General features: G+C 37.6%; 1 protein-coding gene across 9 annotated transcripts in view; it reads left to right on the forward strand.

The window, feature by feature from the left end:
* Positions 1–20,383, forward strand: part of FIP1L1 (factor interacting with PAPOLA and CPSF1) — a 44,046-nt gene that overhangs the window by 16,031 nt on the left and 7,632 nt on the right. For all 9 annotated transcript variants that reach the window (XM_030013415.2, XM_030013404.2, XM_030013424.2 and 6 more), the window contains 5 exons: positions 6,570–6,663; positions 7,732–7,885; positions 15,265–15,291; positions 15,857–15,911; positions 17,682–17,737. In XM_030013415.2, coding sequence (XP_029869275.1) covers positions 6,570–6,663; positions 7,732–7,885; positions 15,265–15,291; positions 15,857–15,911; positions 17,682–17,737 — 386 coding nt within the window. The remainder of the gene's footprint in view (positions 1–6,569; positions 6,664–7,731; positions 7,886–15,264; positions 15,292–15,856; positions 15,912–17,681; positions 17,738–20,383) is intronic.

A 20,383-nucleotide genomic window follows, 5' to 3' on the forward strand; every position in this document is an offset into this window, starting at 1 on the left:
AATAATTGCCTTTATGCCATGAGGCATTTGCAATAGCCTTATTGTGAAAATGCTGGAAGCATTTCTCATGTAGCAGTAAAACTTCTCTCAGCTTCTAGCAGTAGTTGATATATTTGGTGAAAGGGAGGGAAAACTGGGTATAGCAGCATTGGTGTGGGGATTGATAAGGAGTTGGGCATGAGGAGAAGAGGAACTCAGAGCAGAAAAGATAGAGACACAAGAAAAGAAAGACCTAGGCAATTTATCTCACCAGAAGCAGCACCTCTTCTCAGTCACACACAAGCACTGCCTCCAGAAAAGCCAGTTCAGGCATCAGAAAGTGGCAGAAACAATATGGGAGTGACAGATCACCCCAATTAAGGTAAGGCTGGGAAGGGAGGAAGTCAAGTCATGATCCTAATTTAACATTTTAATTCCCCATTTACTAGTCAGGACTAAAACATCAGTTCGTGGATGATTTTACACATGATATTGCAGCACATATTTCTCTTTAATGGGAACTCTGAGGACAGATAGTGAGGTTTGCTTTTTTTCATTTGTTTTTACACAGACATTAAAATAATTTTGTGCCTACTGTTTTTACCTTTTTAAGTTGAGTACAGTAGATGTTTGCATATGATTGCAGTTGAAATTCTCAAAAAAAAAGAAAAATTGCTGAGGTCTAGCAAGAATATTACTCATTACCAATATGGAAGTTGTAGTTTACAAAATAGAAAGAGAATCATTGCTTACCAGCAAATAAAAGTTACTACTTCACTAGAACTGCATCCTAAATGTTTAATTCAAAGAAAAAATCACTGCTTGTTCATACAACGTGTCTGTGTGAGAAATTTTGCTTGAATTTATAACCAATGACTGTCTTAATCGTAGCTGAGCTATTAGTTGTTTAGAAATTATACATAAAACTCCTGCTTGATTCTGTGATATTTAGGGCTGTTGAATAGCATAAAGTGTTGGCTAACCCTGAAAGAGGAGTTAGAATGTAATGGGAATGGTTTAGTAAATGCACATCATATGCAAACAATATGGTATAAAATAGAATGTTTGGTAGTTAATTAAAGATTTGTGTGCATAGTCACAATTAGATAAAAACTTGAAGGAATCTCTTTTGAGTATAGTGCTTTCTAGAACACGAGGAGGATTTGACATATTTCAAACCTGTCCTAACCAGCCAGGTCATAGAGGTATCTTACTAGTTTTTAGACCAATGCTTTTCCTTATGTCATTTCTCAAGGACTGTGCAATTGTATTTCTTTAGTAGGAGAGAAATAAGCATAAATTTCATTTACAAGCTGGATGCAAAAACTGGTATTTTTTCATTCCAGTAATATTTAGACTAGCTGTCCATCACAAAACTTTGTTCTGTCAGAAGCTCTTAGGTTTTTTAACCTCATTTATGCTTTTTGGGTTATTACTAAAGAGTACATTACATTTAAATGAATTTTGCTTTCAGAGAGATTAGCCTGTCAGTATCATGGTCTATTGTATCAGCTTTCTCCGTGCTTGGGCCTTTCTATAAACGGAATATTTATAGAAAATGGATTTGTGATATGTCATTACTATGAAAATATACAGGTTTCTCTTGTTTCATGAACTAGCCTTGTGAGACTAAATGATGAAAACTCAGATACTATTTTGAAAAAATATCTATTCATATGTCAATGATTTCTGTATTGAGCCTGTCCTCAAGAGGAGGAAAATAAAGCATAAAACACATAAGACAAGAAGGAACACAAGAACATATTAAATAGAGTTTTTAAAGTATGCTATAATTATGTAATTCTTAGACTAGACTGTAGGTCTAGTGAATAAATGTGGCATCCAGTAGTTAGACTGTTTCTGAATTCTGACAAGTGGGGTTGGCGGGGGCGGGTGGTCCAAAAAGCAGTTCGTTATTTATATTACTTGTGGTGGGGATAAGAGATTTCTGAAGCTATTAATTTGGAAAATAATTGGGTTTGTCTTTTTTCTTCTTCTTCTTTTTTTCCCCCTTTCTCTTTGCTCTGTAGAACCTAAATAAACTCAGCTTGCCAAATGAGATTGAGATATTGTTCTGAATTAAATCTCCATGGAGGGTGGTATTCATAGTGCAAATATGTCGTAAATAACCATTCTCTAATTAGAGTGAAATCACTCACTGAGTTGCTGGAATGTTCCTTTCAAGCTACACTTTGTATGAACTCTGCTGTGGGTTCATGTGCATCCCACACGCGTGGATTGCCTTTTTATGTTTGGGTGTATCCACTGGTAATGCATCTGTATCCCAGGTGCCGTGATAGTGTAAGGGACAAACCAAGCCCTTTCTTTTCTTTGCATACAGCACTGAGACAGAAACCTAGTAATGCCTGCTTAACATCTTATCACTAAGCTAGATAGTGGCTGGGGAGTCTTTGAAATTTCCCCATGTGCCAACTTGCTATGACTAAATCAAGATCCGAGGCTTCGGATTTGCCCCTTTTACAAAACTGTTGAACTGTGAAATTCTGGACACTTCAGATGCCTCTCTTGCCTTTGTGAAGATTATGTTGTTGACAGTGGTGTCATCTGCTGCTCCAATTGCAAGTGAACATATGCTTTCTCTTGTTCAATTTCAAGCTCTTTTAGTGGAGTACTTAATGAAATCATTATTGCAGTCTTGGAAAAAGAATTTGTCAAGTTCAAGGTATGATGGCAAATTCCTGAACTCTTCCATCATTACAAAAAATTAAATCTCTTGGCACCTGTTGGGAAGAACAATGGACGTATCACTATAAAACATTATTAAAAAAATAATTATAAAGCACCAGCTAAGTGAGAATGAGTGAGCATAGATGTACTCTTCAGACTCTAGAAAAATTACTGAAATGAACAGGGCTTTCACTTAAAGTTTATGTCTAGGAACCAACTGGTAGTCTATATTTGCTTCCTTTGATAAGGCAGTGTTGTATTTGGGCTGCTTCCCAAGCCAAAATTGGTATTATTGTGGTATGGTTGATGCACATATTACTTAAATGCCCAGTACTCTTGCATTGGTGTCCATTGCCTCTGTTTTCAATGCTGATTCCAAGAGTTGCTGGCAGTGTGCGAACAGCGCAAGAGAGGAAGAGTCTTCATTTGCAGTACATCACTCCCATGTGGAAGCCCTGTGAAACAGTGGAGCAAGCCAAGCAGGGGGTCACCTGTGGAGGGACTTCCTGCTGTAGAAGAGAGTCATCTATCATACACAAGGACTAAAGCTAGGTACAGTGAGTTTTCTAGGGTACAATTCTAGATAATTAAGAGAAGATACCAGTGATGGAGGAGAGCCAGTGTCTTAGAACTCTGAAACCAAATGAGCTCTCAGAGTGGAAACTGAGACAAAGTTTTGTTGTTTTACAAAGATTGCTGTTGTTCTTTTTTTTTTTTTTTTTTTTTTTGGTAGTGAAACAGTTGTTTTATCAATTGTTTTATAATACCTATGTTTCTGGTTTAGTTACTGAAAGCAAAATAATAATCCAAAGTGCAGCAGCGCTTGAATACCATGCAAGACCACTGGGGAGGTTTAGGAAAGCAGGTGTTGATTATTTCAGGATTTAGACTGAAACAATCTGACTTTTAGGATGGCATCAGAGAAGATCAGAGAATTTCTTAAACTTATGTTATCCTTGGAGAGGCTGCTGTGTAGTATACGCTGTTCTAGTTTGCAGTTTTGTTCTCAGATTCTTGTACCACTGGACTTTTTTTTTTCCTCCAAACTGTTGTGCTAAATGAGCTTGCTTTAAAATCCCGGAGGAAGCTCTAAACCCAGATATTGAAAAGCTCAGAGGACAGGCATTTGAATCATCCTCAGTATGCGGTCTGACCAGGAACTTTAGATTATCTCTGGGAGATCTAATGGATCCTTCATGCTCTAGTGTCTGCTGTGTCTTTTTCAGCTGCAGCGGAATCTATGTGTTTGAGCAATTGGGGTCAGAGCTATCAGTCTAGCAGAACTTGGAGCCTGTAATCCCACCTTCCAGCTGTTCTCCCTGCTATTTGTATTAATGTGGTTAGTAGTCCACTAGATACAAAAAATAAAAGAACTTGGCTTCTAAAACTAGAAGTAGTTTGTTTTTTCTTTTCTTTCTATGGATTTCTCTTCTGAAATTTCCTGAAAGTTTTTTTCCCAGTCTTTCTTTTACTTTGTTAGATATCATGCTATTGGTAAATATTGTCAGTTTTCTCTACTATGGTTTCCCTTATAGGTGTGACACAGATGTACCTTTGTTTCTCTCATCCATTAGCAATGTAATTTTGTACCTCATTTTCTAATGGAGTTGACCTAAGTGAATCCTGCTTTTTAACCTCTTTTAGAAATTAACTGTGGGTTGCAAAGCAGGTAGGTTTTGTTCTGTTCTGCGTAAGAATAATAGAGTTATAAATTCTCCATAAAGCTAGGTTTCTGGGTTTTGTTTGTTTGGGGGCTGCAAACAGGAAAGTTCACTATACTTTAGATTCTTCCTCTCTTCAAAATAGTGGTTCCCCATTGTCACAGATACCAGGTTTTAGTTTTAGTAGATGTCATTCAGATCTTTGTCATATCATTTTCTGGTCTGGCGCCTGGAGTCCTTCTTTACTGTCAGTATATTTCCATGTGGTTGATTTATTTGTATCCAATGGAATGCCATCATGTCTTTGCCCTCAGTGTAGCATTTTTAATCTGCTTGGAAAAGTTAAAAATAAAAAGTTGCATTGACAGCTGTGTGGCCACAATATCAGATGGTTTTGGGGGCTTAAAGATACATCTCTTAACAGACTATGTGAATATGAACATGGGAGTTAAGAATTTTATAGTAGGAACAACTTAAATCTAACAGGCATAAGCTTAATAGATTGACTGGTTTGGAAACTGAAGTAAGATATATTTGCATTTAAAATTCACACATTTACTCCAGTGTGGACTGGAATAACTTGTTCATAGTGAACTGAAATCACTGAAAAATCACTGAAAACTTAAATCCTAGATTGCATTTTTCTAAATAAGATGCACTTCTTCAAATTAATCATTAATAATTAATAACCATACCCATTGAGAAAGAGATCTTGGGATTATTGTTGCTGCTTCCCAAAACACTAGTTCAGTTTCCAGTGTTAGCCAAAATAAGAAAATGGAAAGGTAGTCATCATTAGCAGTGGGGAACAAACTGGGAAAAGTCACTACGGTAGTACATAAAGCCATGGTGCACTGAGAGCTGAATATTATCTGTGATTCTGTTTATGTCAGACAAGAAAAGGTATAGTGGAGTTAGGAAGGGTCCACAAAAAGATGAAATAAATAATGGAAAGTTATAGTCACTTCTGTGGGAGGAGAGATGTGCACTAGTTCAGCTTGGGAAAGAGAAAACTGAGAAGAAATACAACAGAGGTCCCACGAATACTACACTGGCAGAGAACAGCGATATTTTTACATTTTTTTACTTTTTTTTTTTTTAACACAAGGACTGTAGGGCACCAAATACAGTTGTTGGTCAAAAAAAATAGCTGAAACAGATCTCATCATTGGAGATTAAAAGTGTGTTCAAAAGAGATTGTGCAAATGCAAGTTAATCAGGGGCTATTAAACACAGTTGCATGGGAAGCCCTTAAATTTTTGTTTGGCAGAAACTGGGAGGGAAGGAATGTGTCTATGCATGCCACTTTTCTTGTCATCTTTCTCTAAAAATCCATTACTAACTATTTCTAAGGTAGGTATTCTTAACTTACATTGTGTTCTGTTGTTGCCAGATTGGCTTGTAAGGGAGACTGAGGTGGGTCTTGTGCTGCTCGGTTGCTGGTTTCTTTAAAGGAGGTGAACATAGTGCTTAGCTATGCAAATGTTTTAGAGGTGTTTGGGAGACAGACGTTTTGCATTTGGAAAACTGAAGAACATAAGTATGAATGGCTGGTCTAAGATTCCTTTGAGTTTCATGCAAGGTTTAATTTAAGAGTCCAGTGCTACTAGTTTCATATACTTTTTGTTTTATATTAAGACTCTGTATTCCAAGATAAGAGAGATGGCGGCTGATTTTGTTCAGTATGTACTGCAGTATTGGTAGTATGCATGGTAGGGTTGGCTTATGTTTATTTCTACCTCCTAACTTACTTTCGTTTGATCTTCCATGGAATCTTCCAGTATGGTTTCTTGCAGTTTAGAAATTATTTCTCATTATTAGTTTATAACTATTTTACTTAAGAATTTTGTAGAAGTTCTGTTTAATAGATTTTTTTCTTACTGAGGTTTTTTTGTGATCTCATTGTATTGTTCCTCCCCCGCCCCCCCTTTTTTTTTTCTTTTATCAGTAACAAAAGTATAGATTTATTACCTTGTAGGGGATGGAAGGAGAATGTGGACAGTCAGCCTTTGTCCTACAGGAGTCTTTATTGCTGCATTGTTTAGTTCTACACACTTGGTAATTCAGCAAATTTATTACATTTAATGTTCTTCAGAAACGGTCTTTTGTGTTTTATACAGGAGAAGGAACTTCTAGCATTTAGAATGAGAGAAGTCCATAAGACTTTCTTCTCTCTCTTTTATTTTTCTTTTTTTTTCATTTTCTAATTCTGCTTGTTGATTCTGGTTTGTCCTGTTGCAGGCGATTATCTGGCACAATAGATGTGATTGGACAGACCATCACTATCAGCAGGGTGGAAGGACGACGGCGTGCTAATGAAAACAGCAACATACAGGTTTTATACTGCAGATTTGCACATTATTTTTGACTAAAATACATTTTTGCTTTCTCCATAGCTTCTGATTAAAACATTTCAGTGTGTATGAATGAGTAATACAGAAGTAGCTTTAAGTTCAGGAAGAAAGTTGTGGCAGTTAATTGAAGTATATTAAGGTGAAATATTTGATATATTTCAAAACATAAATGTTTTGGTACACTTCTTACTGAAAGGAAATGAGCAATACTGCAGACTTAGAATCCAGGAGACAGCATTGGCTCTGCTACATCTGTACGGGACAGTGTTTTGTTTACTAAGTGGCAAACGTAAATATTTAAACTGTCCATCTTTCCCCTATTCCTGCCAGACACTAATGCTGAAAGTGAAAGCCTCTTCGTATGCAGTTTGAGAAAGACAGTCTTTTAAAAATAAGTTGTGAAGGAATAAATAGTTGATAGTACTTTTTTTTAATTATATTGTATTATTTTACCATAAAATGTAAGATAGTCTTTCTGATTTTAGTCTGTGGGCTTGGATTATCTTAAGAAAACAACTAAGTGCTTTAAGATTGAATACACTTTTTCTCTCCTGACTTACCTGTGGAGAAGAATCAAGGTTGCTTAGTGCCCTAGCTGCGTTTCTATGCCAACTTAGGTTAAGGTCAAACAATGAAAATAATAATGGATTGTAGTGCTTATATTGAAAACACTGCCATGTGTTTTTCAGCTGATCTCACTGTGTTTAAGTAATTTAAAGTCTTGGGTTTTTTCATGCTTTTCATATTGATTTTTAAAATATTTTCCTTTATATATAAATTTAAGATGGTGTTTGGGGCCATATTCAGATGGCTTATATTCCCTCTCAGATCTTACGTTTGTTGTTCCCTGTTGGCTGCTCTTAGACCCTCAGAGGTACTTGGCAAGTATGGGACACTGAACGTAGAGATGCAGATAGAACTTAAACCATCTGAATGTGTCTCTTTAGGTGCATAAGTAATACTTTCCTGTTGTAGTAACTGGAAAGAGAGGAAACCTAACTTCTACCCTTTTGACATAGCAATTGTAACTATAGTTTGATATTTTACAGGTTCTTTCAGAACGATCTAATCCTGAAGTAGACAATTTTACCAAGCCACCTCCATTTTTCCCTCCAGGAGCTCCACCTACCCACCTTCCACCACCTCCTTTCCTCCCACCCCCTCCAACTGTCAGTACTGCTCCACCTCTGATTCCCCCACCAGGTAAATATCCTGCACTACACAGGATGTGAAAAATGAGAGATGCATTCTCATCAAATGCTTGTAGATCATGAATTAAAGATGGCGTATTCCATACACATTTGGCTATATGTGCAGAATTTCAAAATTTTGTGTTCTACTCTTTTCTTAAATATTTCTGTAAGGCAGAAACAGAAACTTTTGTCTTTAATTTCTCAGTAAGCATAATCCCAAGTAGTAAATAATTACCTAAAGACTAAATGTTGGATCCTATGTCCTTGAAAATGTTTGAAGTGAGAAGCTATTTTCTGCAATTCAACTACAGTTAATGCTATTGAGAGGTACATGTTAACAAATCATTCTACAAACTTTTGAACTAAAAGTATGGCATACCATGAATTTGTGTCAGAAGTGGGATTCTCTGATGTCTAAGGTCAAAGCAGCAACAGAAGATTTAATTCCCCTTTGCCCTCACAGTATGTATGAATTCCCAAAAGTCTGATAAGAATTGCATTTGTGCTGTATCCTTTCTTTCAGTCAGAGGTCTTATTAGCACCTGATGTTTTTATCCAGTGTCTGTGAATCTTAGAGGATTCAAAGCTCTTTGAGAACTCTTCTCATTGTTAAATCTGGTTTGAAATTTACTGATATTTACTGAATATTTACTGAAACTTGGTATTTATGGAAATTTACTGGGGGAAGAGTCATGGGCATTTGCACAAATAGTGCAGTTACCTGAGCATTGTCATTTTAAGGAATTAAGTTCAAATGGACTTAGCAAGAAGCTAAGACGAATGGTCAGTGAGAAATGAAAATAGATGGAGGAACTTTGGGGAGTATTTGAGTAGGAAAGTGAAGGATTTGTTTGTAGAAGAGACTGATTTAAGGTGGAGCCCCTTTCCTTACTTTCTTCTTTTGTTCCTTGGGTTCTTTTGCTTGACTTGTTCTGAAATCCTGCTGAGCAGTTTCTTTGCTATTCTGTTTGCATAGGGAATCTTTTAGAAGTTTCTCTATTAATACACGTATATGCAAGGAAGTAACGTTATTATTTCTGTGCAACAGCTTTGTGTGGGGTTTTGTAGGGTTTAAATCCTCATAGAAGAGGTTGCTTTCTTCAACTGCTGCTGATGATTTTAAAACTATTAACTCCTGCTGCCTGGCAAGCTCTGGCTTTCTTCTGAGATTGTCATACACAAAATGATTGCAACCTAGAAAACAGAAGAGATTTAAAGATTAAATAATTCTGTGCGCTTTTCCATGCTTTTGTGCATAAGTATAAAAAATAGGGTGTCTGAAGAGAGTATATGCTACTGCTCTGGCAATTTTGTGATGTTTTCGTACTGCAGGGGGGACAGAAAGGAGAGGAACATGATGCTAATGATAACACTGGTTTTAAGCTGGATTAAAACCTTTTAGATAAAATAATATAGGTAATGCATTGCAGGTTTTTAGAAAGTAATTATTTTAATTGTAATTGAGGTACAGAAAGGGTGATCTAAGTTGTGTTTTATTAAAAGAATGAGAGGAACCCCCACAGACACCCCAAATGCACTTCATGCAGGGGTGTCATATAGGTGTACTGGACTGTTCTTATGAAACCCCTCACCTGTTGAGCTTTTAAAGGTGAAAGAAATCCACACGTGTTACAGATTTAGCAAGCAGGTTTGGCTTTAGTCTTGTGGTTTACAGACAGGTTTATGACATACACTTGTTCAGAAGGTCTCCTTCAACATCCTTCCGTGCTTCAAGTAGATTTGAAAATAACTATTAAGAGCTGTGGATTTGGTTTCTTCGGGCCTGTGTTTTAATTGTGCTGTTGCCAGCTCTTTATCTTCAAAGCTGTTCCTAAAATAGAATCTGCCATCCCTCCTAGGTTCAATGGAGGAGGAGGAAAAAAACTACTCTTACCCAATATTAAACCGGGACTACTTGCCAGAAAATTTAAGTATTCCAAATATAAAACATCCTCCAAAAGCCCCTTTGAAAAAGGATCTTGCTTTGAAGTTAGATCTCTTGTTCTGAATTCATTCACTCTTGCAATTCAAATCTTTTTCGAGGAACAAGTCCTGGAACGATTCAAAGGGCCAAATGCAGAAAATTTTCATGTACTCCTAAGAGATAACTGGCTGTGGCAAAAGATGTGTTGTTTTTTGTTTGCTTGGTTTATTGCTATGTTGGAGTAATTTAAATCTAAAGAAGAAAGTGGATGCTTCTGTTTAACAGGCTTTAAAAGTTGTTTTATGTGTTTTGGTTTAAGAGCGTAGTTAAAATGTGACATGTATTTGTGATATTAAAGGAAAAATTCCTCTGAAGTATTGAGCTTCTGTTGCATAGCTTTGGGAAGTTTTACTGCCTAGACTTACACCAGGGCTTAGCAAGTAACTGTACATCTGCTCAGGCCCAGCAATCTAAGTGTGTACTTTTTATCTTGTGATAAATGAGAGGGAATTTGACTTAGTTTAGCCTGTGTCAAAGTTTTTACACCAAGTTGAGTTATGTTACATTGCTGTGGGCTATTGCACAGTTCAGCTAATTTGCAGTATGTTGTTAAGCTGTGGCAGTGTTACCATGTTTGATTCCTTATTCTGCAAGCGCAGCACATGTGGCATTGCTTTCCTTTAGTAAAACATACTTGGTTTTCTGTAAATATTTACCAGCTTTGAGTTAGTAGGATGTTATACAATGTCCTGAAAGCAATTTTGAGCATATTAGGTAAAATGCTGCACTAATGCCATTTGGATTGCTTTTGACACGTGAGTCTGAATATTTAAGTTTAGGCCAGGTGTATCTTTGTGGCAGTACAGTGTGTTGTAGGGACGTGACATGATCTGTGCGGAGGCACCTTCTTGCACCGGTACTCAAGTTTAGTCCCTACATTGCAAGAAATGACTCGATATTTCAGAGTATTTTTTTTTTTTCTCAGAAGTAATTGGCTGATGACACTTCAAGTATATTTTCATACACTGCGTTAGAAGGCGGCGAAGGAGTGAAGAGTTAAGAGATTCTTAATTTTCCATTAACTGAGGTTTATGATTTTTTTGTTTCTTGTTTTTTGTCACATTTGTGTGTTAGTGAAGAAGGTGAGGAAGAAAATTTTGGTTAGATCTTTTTAGTGATACTTGCTAACTTGGAATGTAGAAGATCCATTATGATACCATCAAGTAAGTTAGCTTCTGTCTTAAAATTATATAATCATTAATCATGACTTTTTTAATGTTCTTAAAGGTTTTTGAGGAAAAAAATGCCTGTGTGGCTTTTTTAGTATAATACCCTGCATTAACGAATTTATTCAAATTATTTAGATATTTGGTCTCTGGGTATTAGTCGTATTCAGTCTGTCTTAATTTTGCTTGAATGGCTCTCAAGTGAAATTTTTCATTTGGCTTTTAATCTTGTGATGAGATTTTTATTTGTATTTCTGCACAAGATAAAATTCTGAGGAAAATATTAATTGTTTAATCAGAATTTCTTCCTTTTTGTAAAGAGTATTAGCTGATGGCTTTCCACGCAATTCTGTGCACAGTGCTGAGCCATGTTCAGTGCTAACAATATACTGTTTTTAGTGGAGAAGTTGAAATTTTTTTAAGCATAAGGTAGAGCTAATAAATTAATCAGTTTGAGAGAACTTCTAATGCTTTTCTTGCTTATGTTCTTAACATTGCTGTTAAGAGGTATTTTTTTATATATTTATATATATATATATTTTCTATGTTGTAGGCTCATGAAGAATCTATTAAGATGGATAATTAACAAAAAAAAAAAAAAAAAAGGAAATACTTCAGCTATGCAACAGTTTGAGTTCCCAGTCTTCCTTTTCTTTCAGAAATTTTCATTAGGAGTGTTTGGTCTTTTAAATGTTACACTGTCAGACTTTTTATGGTGTGAATTGCAGTGTTCTTAACGACAACAGCACGCATTGGAAAGCTTGTGTGCTGGTGAAAATGGATCATGCAGTTTAGAAATTTGGCTTTGGGGGTTCACTGTCTCCTGTTTTATATTTTGGCTCTGAGATTAGATTTTAAGTCTTCAGGATTGGACAGCAACCTCAATTTTGTTTCACAATTTGTTTAATCCTATAGGATTGATGCTGGTAAGAATTCATGTTAGTGAAATCACCAGCAATTAGTGAACACTGATATTGATGACTCTTCCTCAGCTTGCATATTCCTTCATTCTGTCGTTCTGCCAAGGCAATTTGGGAGCAGTTGGCATTTCCAGACACTGTAATATGTAGATGTAGTTAAATGTTGTTGCCATGCAATACTCTTTTAGTTCTAATGTTGAACTAATGATATATACATAAAATCAATCATGTAGTGGCCAGTACATCTAGGATATTCTCTGAATGATGAAGTCTGGAACTTGAATGAGAAGGGTTTTAATTTAAGTGGGTCTGGCTGCTGTTCTTTCTGGAAGTTTATTCAGTTATGGCAAAACTGATGAAAGCACTTGGCTAAGTTTTCTGTTCCCCCCCCCCCCCCCAAAGTCTTGCAGTGAGTTGTCAGATTGAAAGTACTTGTTTTTTTAATGGAAGCAGAGTTGCTCATAACTGAAAGAGCTTTATGGCTGGTAAAGTAGTCTGTTTTCTGATGACACTGTTTTAGCCCAGTTTATGATTTTCATGTAACAGTGTTTTGTGTGTTCAATTGAGATGAAGCTAGTTCTTTGTGAAGTATGAAAAGATAATGTCCTTTAAAGTATATTAATTATTTTTACCTTTTAATCATTCCTTTCCTAATCAAGTAAGATAGGTTTATATGTTGAGGCAGTATATTTTGTTAGGTCAGCTAACTTTTAGTTGGGAACAGTTTCTCAGCTTTTACTTAGATTTGTAACAGCTAAGCTAGGTTTGAACACCAGAAAAGTTAGAACAGCTTTTGAATGTGTTTCTATTAAAGGATGCTCCTTTCTCAGATATTTACAAGAAAATAGAGTACCGAACAATTTTTTTCCCTCCAAGTAACAACTGTATGATTAATTGCAGTGTGGCATAGCATTGACTGGAAAGTCTGTAATGCTTACTGTTGCTAGAATATTTTGTCCCTGTGGACTTACTATTTCCTATACTAAGCTATTAAAGGTCAGAGGCCAATTGCGTTTCCTTTCATCCAGTCATGGAATATAGAATCATAGAATGGTTTGGGTTGGAAGGGACCTTAAAGATCATCTAGTTCCAAACCCCCTGCCATGGGCAGGGACACCTTCCACTAGACCAGGTTGCTCAAAGCCCCATCCAACCTGGCCTTGAACACTTCCAGGGATGGGGCATCCACAACTTCTCTGGGCAGCCTGTTCCAGTGCCTCACCACACTCATAGTGAAGAACTTCTTCCTTACATCTAATCTAAATTTACCCTCTTCCAGTTTAAAGCCATTACCCCTTGTCCCACATCTACATGGCCTTGTAAAAAGTCCCTTTTCAGCTTTCTTGTAGGCCCCCTTTAGGTACTGAAGGGCTGCTATAAGGTCTTCCCAGAGCCTTCTCTTCTCCAGGCTGAACAACCCCAACTTTCTCAGTCTGTCTTCATGGGAGAGGTGCTCCAAGCCCTCTGATCATATTTGTGGCCCTTCTCTGGACTCATTCAACAGGTCCATGTCCTTCTTATGTTGGGGACCCCAGAGCTGAATGCAGTACTCCAGGTGGGTTTTCATGAGAGAGGAGTAGAGGGAGAGAATCACCTCCCTCAACCTGCTGGTCACACTTCTTTTGATGCAGCCCAGGATATGGCTGCAAATGCACATTGCCAGATCATGTTGAGCTTCTTGTCAATCAACATCCCCAAGTCCTTCTGCTCAGGGCTGCTCTCAATCCACTCATCGCCCAGCATGTATTTGTGCTTGGGATTGCCCTGACCCATGTGCAGGACCTTGCACTTGGCCTTGTTGAACTTCATGAGGTTTGCACAGGCCCACCTCTCAAGCTTGTCAAGGTCCCTCTGGATGGCATCCCTTCCCTCCAGCGTGTCGACCGCAGCACACAACTTGGTGTTGCTGGCAAGCTTGCTGAGGTTGCACTCAATGTCACTGTCCATGTTGCCGATAAAGGTGTTAAATAGAGCTGGTCCCAGTACCGACCCCTGAGGAACACCACTTGTCACCAGTTTCCACTTGGACATTGAGCCATTGACTGCAACTCTTTGAGTGTGGCCATCCAGCCAATTCCTTATCCACCAGGTGGTCCATCTGTCAAATCCGTGTCTCTCCAATATAGAGAGAAGGATGTCTTGTGGGACAGTGTCACATGCTTTGCACAAGTCCAGGTGGATGACATCAGTTGCTCTTCCCTTATCCACCAATGCTGTAACCCCATTGTAGAAGGCCACCAAATTTGTCGGGCATGATTTGCCCTTAGTGAAGCCATGTTGGCTGTTACCAGTGTCCTCCTTATTTTCCATGTGTCTTAGCATAGTTTCCAGGAGGATCCACTCCATGATCTTGCCAGGCACAGAGGTGAGACTGACTGGCCTGTAGTTCCCCAGGTCTTCCTTTTTTCCCTTTTTAAAAATGGGGGTTATGTTTCCCCTTTTCCAGTCAGTGGGAACTTCCCCGGACTGCCACGACTTCCCGAATATGATGGATAGTGGCTTAGCCACTTCATCCACAAGTTCCCTGAGGACCCATGGATGCATCTCATCAGGTCCCATGGACTTGTGCACCTTCAGGTTCCTTAGATGGTCTTGAACCTGATCTTCTCCTGCAGTGGGTGGTTCTTCATTCTCCTAGTCCCTGCCTTTGCCTTCTGCGACTCAGGTGGTGTGGCTGGAGCACTTGCCAGTGAAGACTGAAGCAAAAAAGTCATTGAGTACCCCAGCCTTCTGTATGTCCTGTGTAACTAGGTCTCCCGTTTCCTTCTGGAGAGGGCCCGCGTTTTCCCTAGTCTTCCTTTTATAACCAATGTACCTATAGAAGCTTTTCTTGTTGCCCTTGACATACATCCCCAGCCAGATTTAATTCTATCAGGGCTTTAGCTTTCCTAACCTGATCCCTGGCTGCTCAGACCATTTCTCTGTATTCCTCCCAGGCTACCTGTCCTTGCTATTTATATATATATTATTTAAATAAAAGCAAATACATGCTATGGGATGTTACTTTCCTTCTGGATAATAAACATTTTAGGGTTAGGGATTTAATTCTAATCTTGAGACCCAGAGTTATTCATCATTGGTTTTGTCTCTAATTGAATAAGTTCCTGAAGAATAGGAATTTAAATAAAAAGCCACATTTCACAAGGTTTGCATAAAATCTTAACAGTTGGTATTAATGTGAGGTCTTGATCTGAGGACACAGAAAATAAGTTATTATTCTTCTTGATCATGTATGTGGTGATAGCTCAATCTGATTTTGATTGACAGATAATAAACATAAACTGTTACTATAATGATACATTATTTGTTTTCTTTTCAGGTATACCAATAACAGTGCCACCACCAGGTAAACTTGCTTAGAATTTTTTTTCACATTTGGTTAAGAAATGAAAACTTAACTGATGTGCAACTTATCAACTTCCTTTTAGTTATATAGATAAAAGTTCATAAATACAAAACTGTGTGTGTAGATGTAGGCTCAGTTATTTTGATGTCACGCAGGTTACTGAGTAGTGGACCTAATCAACCAGTTTCTTAGATGTGTGCTTCCTTCTTTTCTTTCCATTCCTTTTTTTCAGCTATGCAGAAAATAGTTGTGATTGTTGTTTATTAAGTATTGTTACATACTCGGGAATTTTCCTATGCTTCTAAATTATTGTATTTTGAAGAATGATAAGGTATTTGGGTTGAAGCACTGATAATATTCTATGTTTAATACTCTACTTTTGTTAAGCTGGAAAGTAGTTCTCAGTCTTACAAAACAAAGCCCATTTACACAGTGAGAAACAATTTTTGCGTTGTACACTCTGGAATTTGTTTGCCATTTTATGCTTAGCCTAGTTCTTTTATGTGTTTATGGTTTTGGGGTTTGTTTTTTATTCCCACCCCCCTCACCTAATTTATTATTACAGGCTTTCCACCACCACCTGGCGGTCCTCCACCTTCCCTCATACCCACAATAGAAAGGTGATTATCTGTTTGAAGTCTCATAAAGCAGTATATCAGTATTCTGTAACTGAAATCATTAGTAAGGACTCTTACTCTATGCAGTGTTTTATGGATTTTATCTGGGAGTGGGGAGATAGTTGCAGATTTTTACAGTATTTTTACGGAAATGTTGCTAGTCTCAGCTGTCTGACAATGTTCTTTTGAGTAGCTTACTTGACCACTTATTATTTTAGTTGAGTTATGACACTATATCAATGCCAAGACTTAGGAACAAAGTCAAGGTAATGATTGTTAAAGTATTCTTTAGTAGTCTGAAGGCTTATTTAAGTGAACCGTATACTTGTCAGCTACTGTATCCTTTTCTATAAATGCAAATAAACAATTTGGCTACAGATTCAAGCCCTCATAAGCTATAGGAAAAGCCAGAGTTCCATAGAATCCAAATTTTTATTTCTACTGTGTGTGTTCTAAGTGTTCAGCTTTAATAGGCCTAAGTATTTTTTCAACACCTTTTTTTATATACATGTTTATGTGTAAATATATTTTATTTATATTTTATATGTAAAAGGAAGAAAAAATAGTTGGCCAGCATAGTCTTTGAAAAGTATTTATATTTTGGTAGAGGCCAAAACCAGGTCATATACAAAGCTCACTTCAGAAGATGGTGCAAGCCTCTTGCCAGTCCTTTGGATTTCACTGAAGGAAAATGCACACATCTGTTCCTTTGAAATTGAAAATTCTATTAACATATACGCTACAGGATGATGATGGTAAATCTCTGAGAAAATCCTCATCTGATTTAATTCAGGAAAAACCCTAACTAGTTGCATTTGATGTGTATGAAAGTAAATTTATTATTTCATACTGACATTTGCTGTGAGTGCTGCTTCTGATTGTTAAGCAGCAGTCATTCCATTTACTTGTAGTGAATATTTATATAGTTTCTGAAATATGCTGTGCAAAAATCAAGTTTATTGTGGAACCTAGGAGCTAAATCTCATACTTTTAAATGTTAAGGTGTTGTATTGGCCTTTCATTATCATTGGTTTTGTTTTGTTTTTAAGCTAACCCAAAACTTATTTCTTAATGTTAAAGTGCCTTCAAGAACAGAAATAACACTTAGGTTAAATACTGCAAAGATAATTCATTCAAGTTACATAGGAAGTGCTAAAAGTCATGAAAGAATTACATATGTATGAATTATGCCTTGTGCACATATCATCCTTTTTAACCTTTCTGGTTTTTACCTACTTGAGTTGGCTACCACTGAAAGAAGTCAGCCTAGAAAATGTGTAGCTAATTTAATAGTTTATTTATAGAACTACACATTTGAAGTCCACCTGTTCTTAAGATATGCTCACATACCTACTTTTTAACAGAAAGAATGAGAATGGTTTCATTCATGAATGAAGCACTTTCAAACAATTGGAGATTAAGTTCAGTATCTGTGCAGAAACATCTTATGATACAAGAAATATTTGAAATAGAAAATTCATTGAAAATACAAAAGAACAGCTTTGATGATATGGATTTTTCTGTTTTAAATTTTAAGAAGAGAGAATTCTATTTTTACCTCCTGCAGTAAAACATGAAATATACGTGTTCATAAACAGCTTCCTTAATTAGTAATGCTCAAAATGGAGGACTTAAATCCATTTATAACAGACACTTTGTTTTAGTCTGTATGGTGGTAAGAATTCAGGGGAACAATATTAAAAGTATATGTTTATTGATGGAGGTAGCTTTGATGGTAAAACTGGATTGTTACATGTATTTTCTTTTCAACAGTGGACATTCTTCTGGCTATGATGGTCGTTCTGTTCGTGCATTTTCATATGGCAGTGGTGAGTAAGCTTGCTGGCTTTGAAAATTTTGACTAGTGCTATATCAAATTGTTTGATATACTTATCAGAATTTTAGCTAAGAGACTAAACAGGTCCTTTCAGTAATTCATTATGAAAGTTCGTTGCCTGTCATTGTGAACAGATACATGCTGTTGCAAATTTAACAGTTGTTGGTAAATACTATTGTTTTGCATACTTATTTTTATGCCAAGACCAACCATTGAGAAATCCTGAGTGACGTACCTCACCTTTGAAAAACTGTTTGTCTAAGATACTATAATCTTCAGCTATCCTGTTGCAAAGTCAGTCTGGGGGATTTTTGGTTAATGTCATGGAAAAAATCTGAAGCTGAAAAACATCACTTTCTGGTTTTATAGTAAGAGCGAACCAAAATAGAAGTTTCATTCTGTGCAATCAAAAGGACATCCACAGAACTTACAGTGAGTTTAGAACTGTTGCCTAGCACAGCTCTGCTTCTTGAGTCAGAAGAGTGATAAAAATACTAAGATGTCAGCTTCTTCCTGACCTAGTCCAAATTGGGAAGATAAACATAGAATCACAGACTGGTTTGGGTTGTAAGGGACTGTCAGAGATCATCTAGTCCAACCCCTCCCCACCATGGGCAGGGACATCTTCAACTAGACGAGGTTGCTCAAAGTCCCATCCAACCTTACCTTTAACAGTTCCAATGATGGGGCATCCACAACTTCTCTGGGCTACCTGTTCCAGTGTCCCACCACCCTCTTCATAAAGAATTTCTTCCTATGTCCAGTCTAAACCTACCCTTTTTCAGTTTAAAACCATTGCCCCTTGTCCTGTCACTGCAGGCCCTGGTAAAAAGTCTCTCTCCATCTTATAAGCTCCCTTTAAGTATTGAAAGGTGGCAATAAGGTCTCCCCAGAGCCTTCTCTTCTCCAGGCTCATCAACCTGAACAACCTAGTTGTTCCAGCTCTCTGATGATTGTTTGTGGCCCTCCTCTGGACCTGCTCTAACATGTCTTGTACTGGGGGCCTGAGAGCTGGATGCAGTACCCCAGGTGGCATCTCACGAGAGCACACAGAGGGAGAATCGCCTCCCTCAACCTGCTGACTGGGCTGACAGCCCAGGATATGAATGGCTTTCTGGGCTGCACACTCACATTGGTAGCTCATATTTAATTTTTTGTCCACCATTATCTCCCAAGTCTTTCTCTACAGGGCTGCTCTCAATCAATTTATCACCCAGTCTGTATTGATATTGATGATTGCCCCAACCCAGGTGCGGGACCTTGTGTGTTGCCAATCACTGCCTCTGCCTTCAGTGCACCTGCCATCCAGACCCATGCCTAGTGCCTTTTCTTCCAGCTTTTTCTGTTTGCTTGCTCTGTGTTCCTTTGGACCCTAGCTGCTGGGAGGAGAAATTGTAGGGAAAGTTCTGTCCCGTTCCAGTGATACATAATTCAGCACAGACCAAATGTCCAGATAATGTATCTCCCAAATGTTCATAAGTCTTTAGAGAAGATATACAGTGACATTTTTGAATGGCTTGTCATTTCTTGAAGTTGGAGCAGTTTATGGAGTAACAAATGGTACTTTGTTGACATTGAAAGGATCCTCATCAGTTATCAAGTGTTTGCTTTCATGCATGGAAGCTTGTTATGTTTTCAACAATTCTTGATGTGGGCAAACAGCTGCTTTACGCTAACTACTTTTTTAGCAATAATTGAACTGTGTTTGCTCAAGTTTTAGAGGAAGGTAAAGCTGAGGCAGACAACTAAGATACCCAAGTGACTATTTTGCTGAAGCTTCAGTATCCAAAGCCATGCAGAATATCATAAGGAAAGCAGTCTTAGAGTGATTAGTATGTATATTGCATCTAATATATAGTCTCTAATTTAGAATGTTTTTCACCTCGGAATCTCTTTTGTTAGAATTTGCTATTCTGTCAAGTATTGTCAGGGACACAGGAATGTTTCCAAGTTTTATGTTGACCTTCAGAGGTGATGGCATGCTTATGTTGTTGCAGTACCAATATTTGAAAGATGACTGTCACCGTGATCATGCCAACATTGAATGTGAACTTACTCAGCAGGATTAAAAAATTATGTTTGCCTTTGTATGGTTATGGAGACCACGGAGCATAGTCTGCTCCCATCTTTCCAGTATAGCTGGCATCCCTATTGTGGCAAAAGCTTTCATATTTGCTGCACAAAGCAAATTGTCTGTCTCTAAGCTGTGCCTGTCATACGGATTTTTGGATCTGTAGAGGCTCAGTGGCATTTTATCGCTGTTGTTCATCCTGGCTAGCACCTTACTCTCATAGTCTCTGTCTCACAACATGATTGCTGGTCAGTATTTTACCAGTGCTCACTGTGCATCAGAACTTAGGTAAATTGAGGGCTTAGAGTACAGATGATCATTTTAATTAAGAATCGCTAAGTATATTTATTTAATAGTTGCTTTGGATGATAGAACTGAATCTCTAACCCGTTGTCTTCTTAGCCAGTCTGTATGTTTCATGACTCTGTCAAAATTGCGGGGGAAGATGAGCATATGGAATGCATTGCAAAAAATACCAATCTTGGTTAAGGCTCTAGCCTTTCTTCTGCCTATTCAAATTGCTAATCTCATGCCTTGGTGTCTTTTCCATAGTGGTCAGGCATGTTT

The sequence above is a fragment of the Aquila chrysaetos genome, chromosome 1 (assembly GCF_900496995.4).
Source record: "Aquila chrysaetos chrysaetos chromosome 1, bAquChr1.4, whole genome shotgun sequence".
Lineage (NCBI taxonomy): Eukaryota > Metazoa > Chordata > Aves > Accipitriformes > Accipitridae > Aquila > Aquila chrysaetos.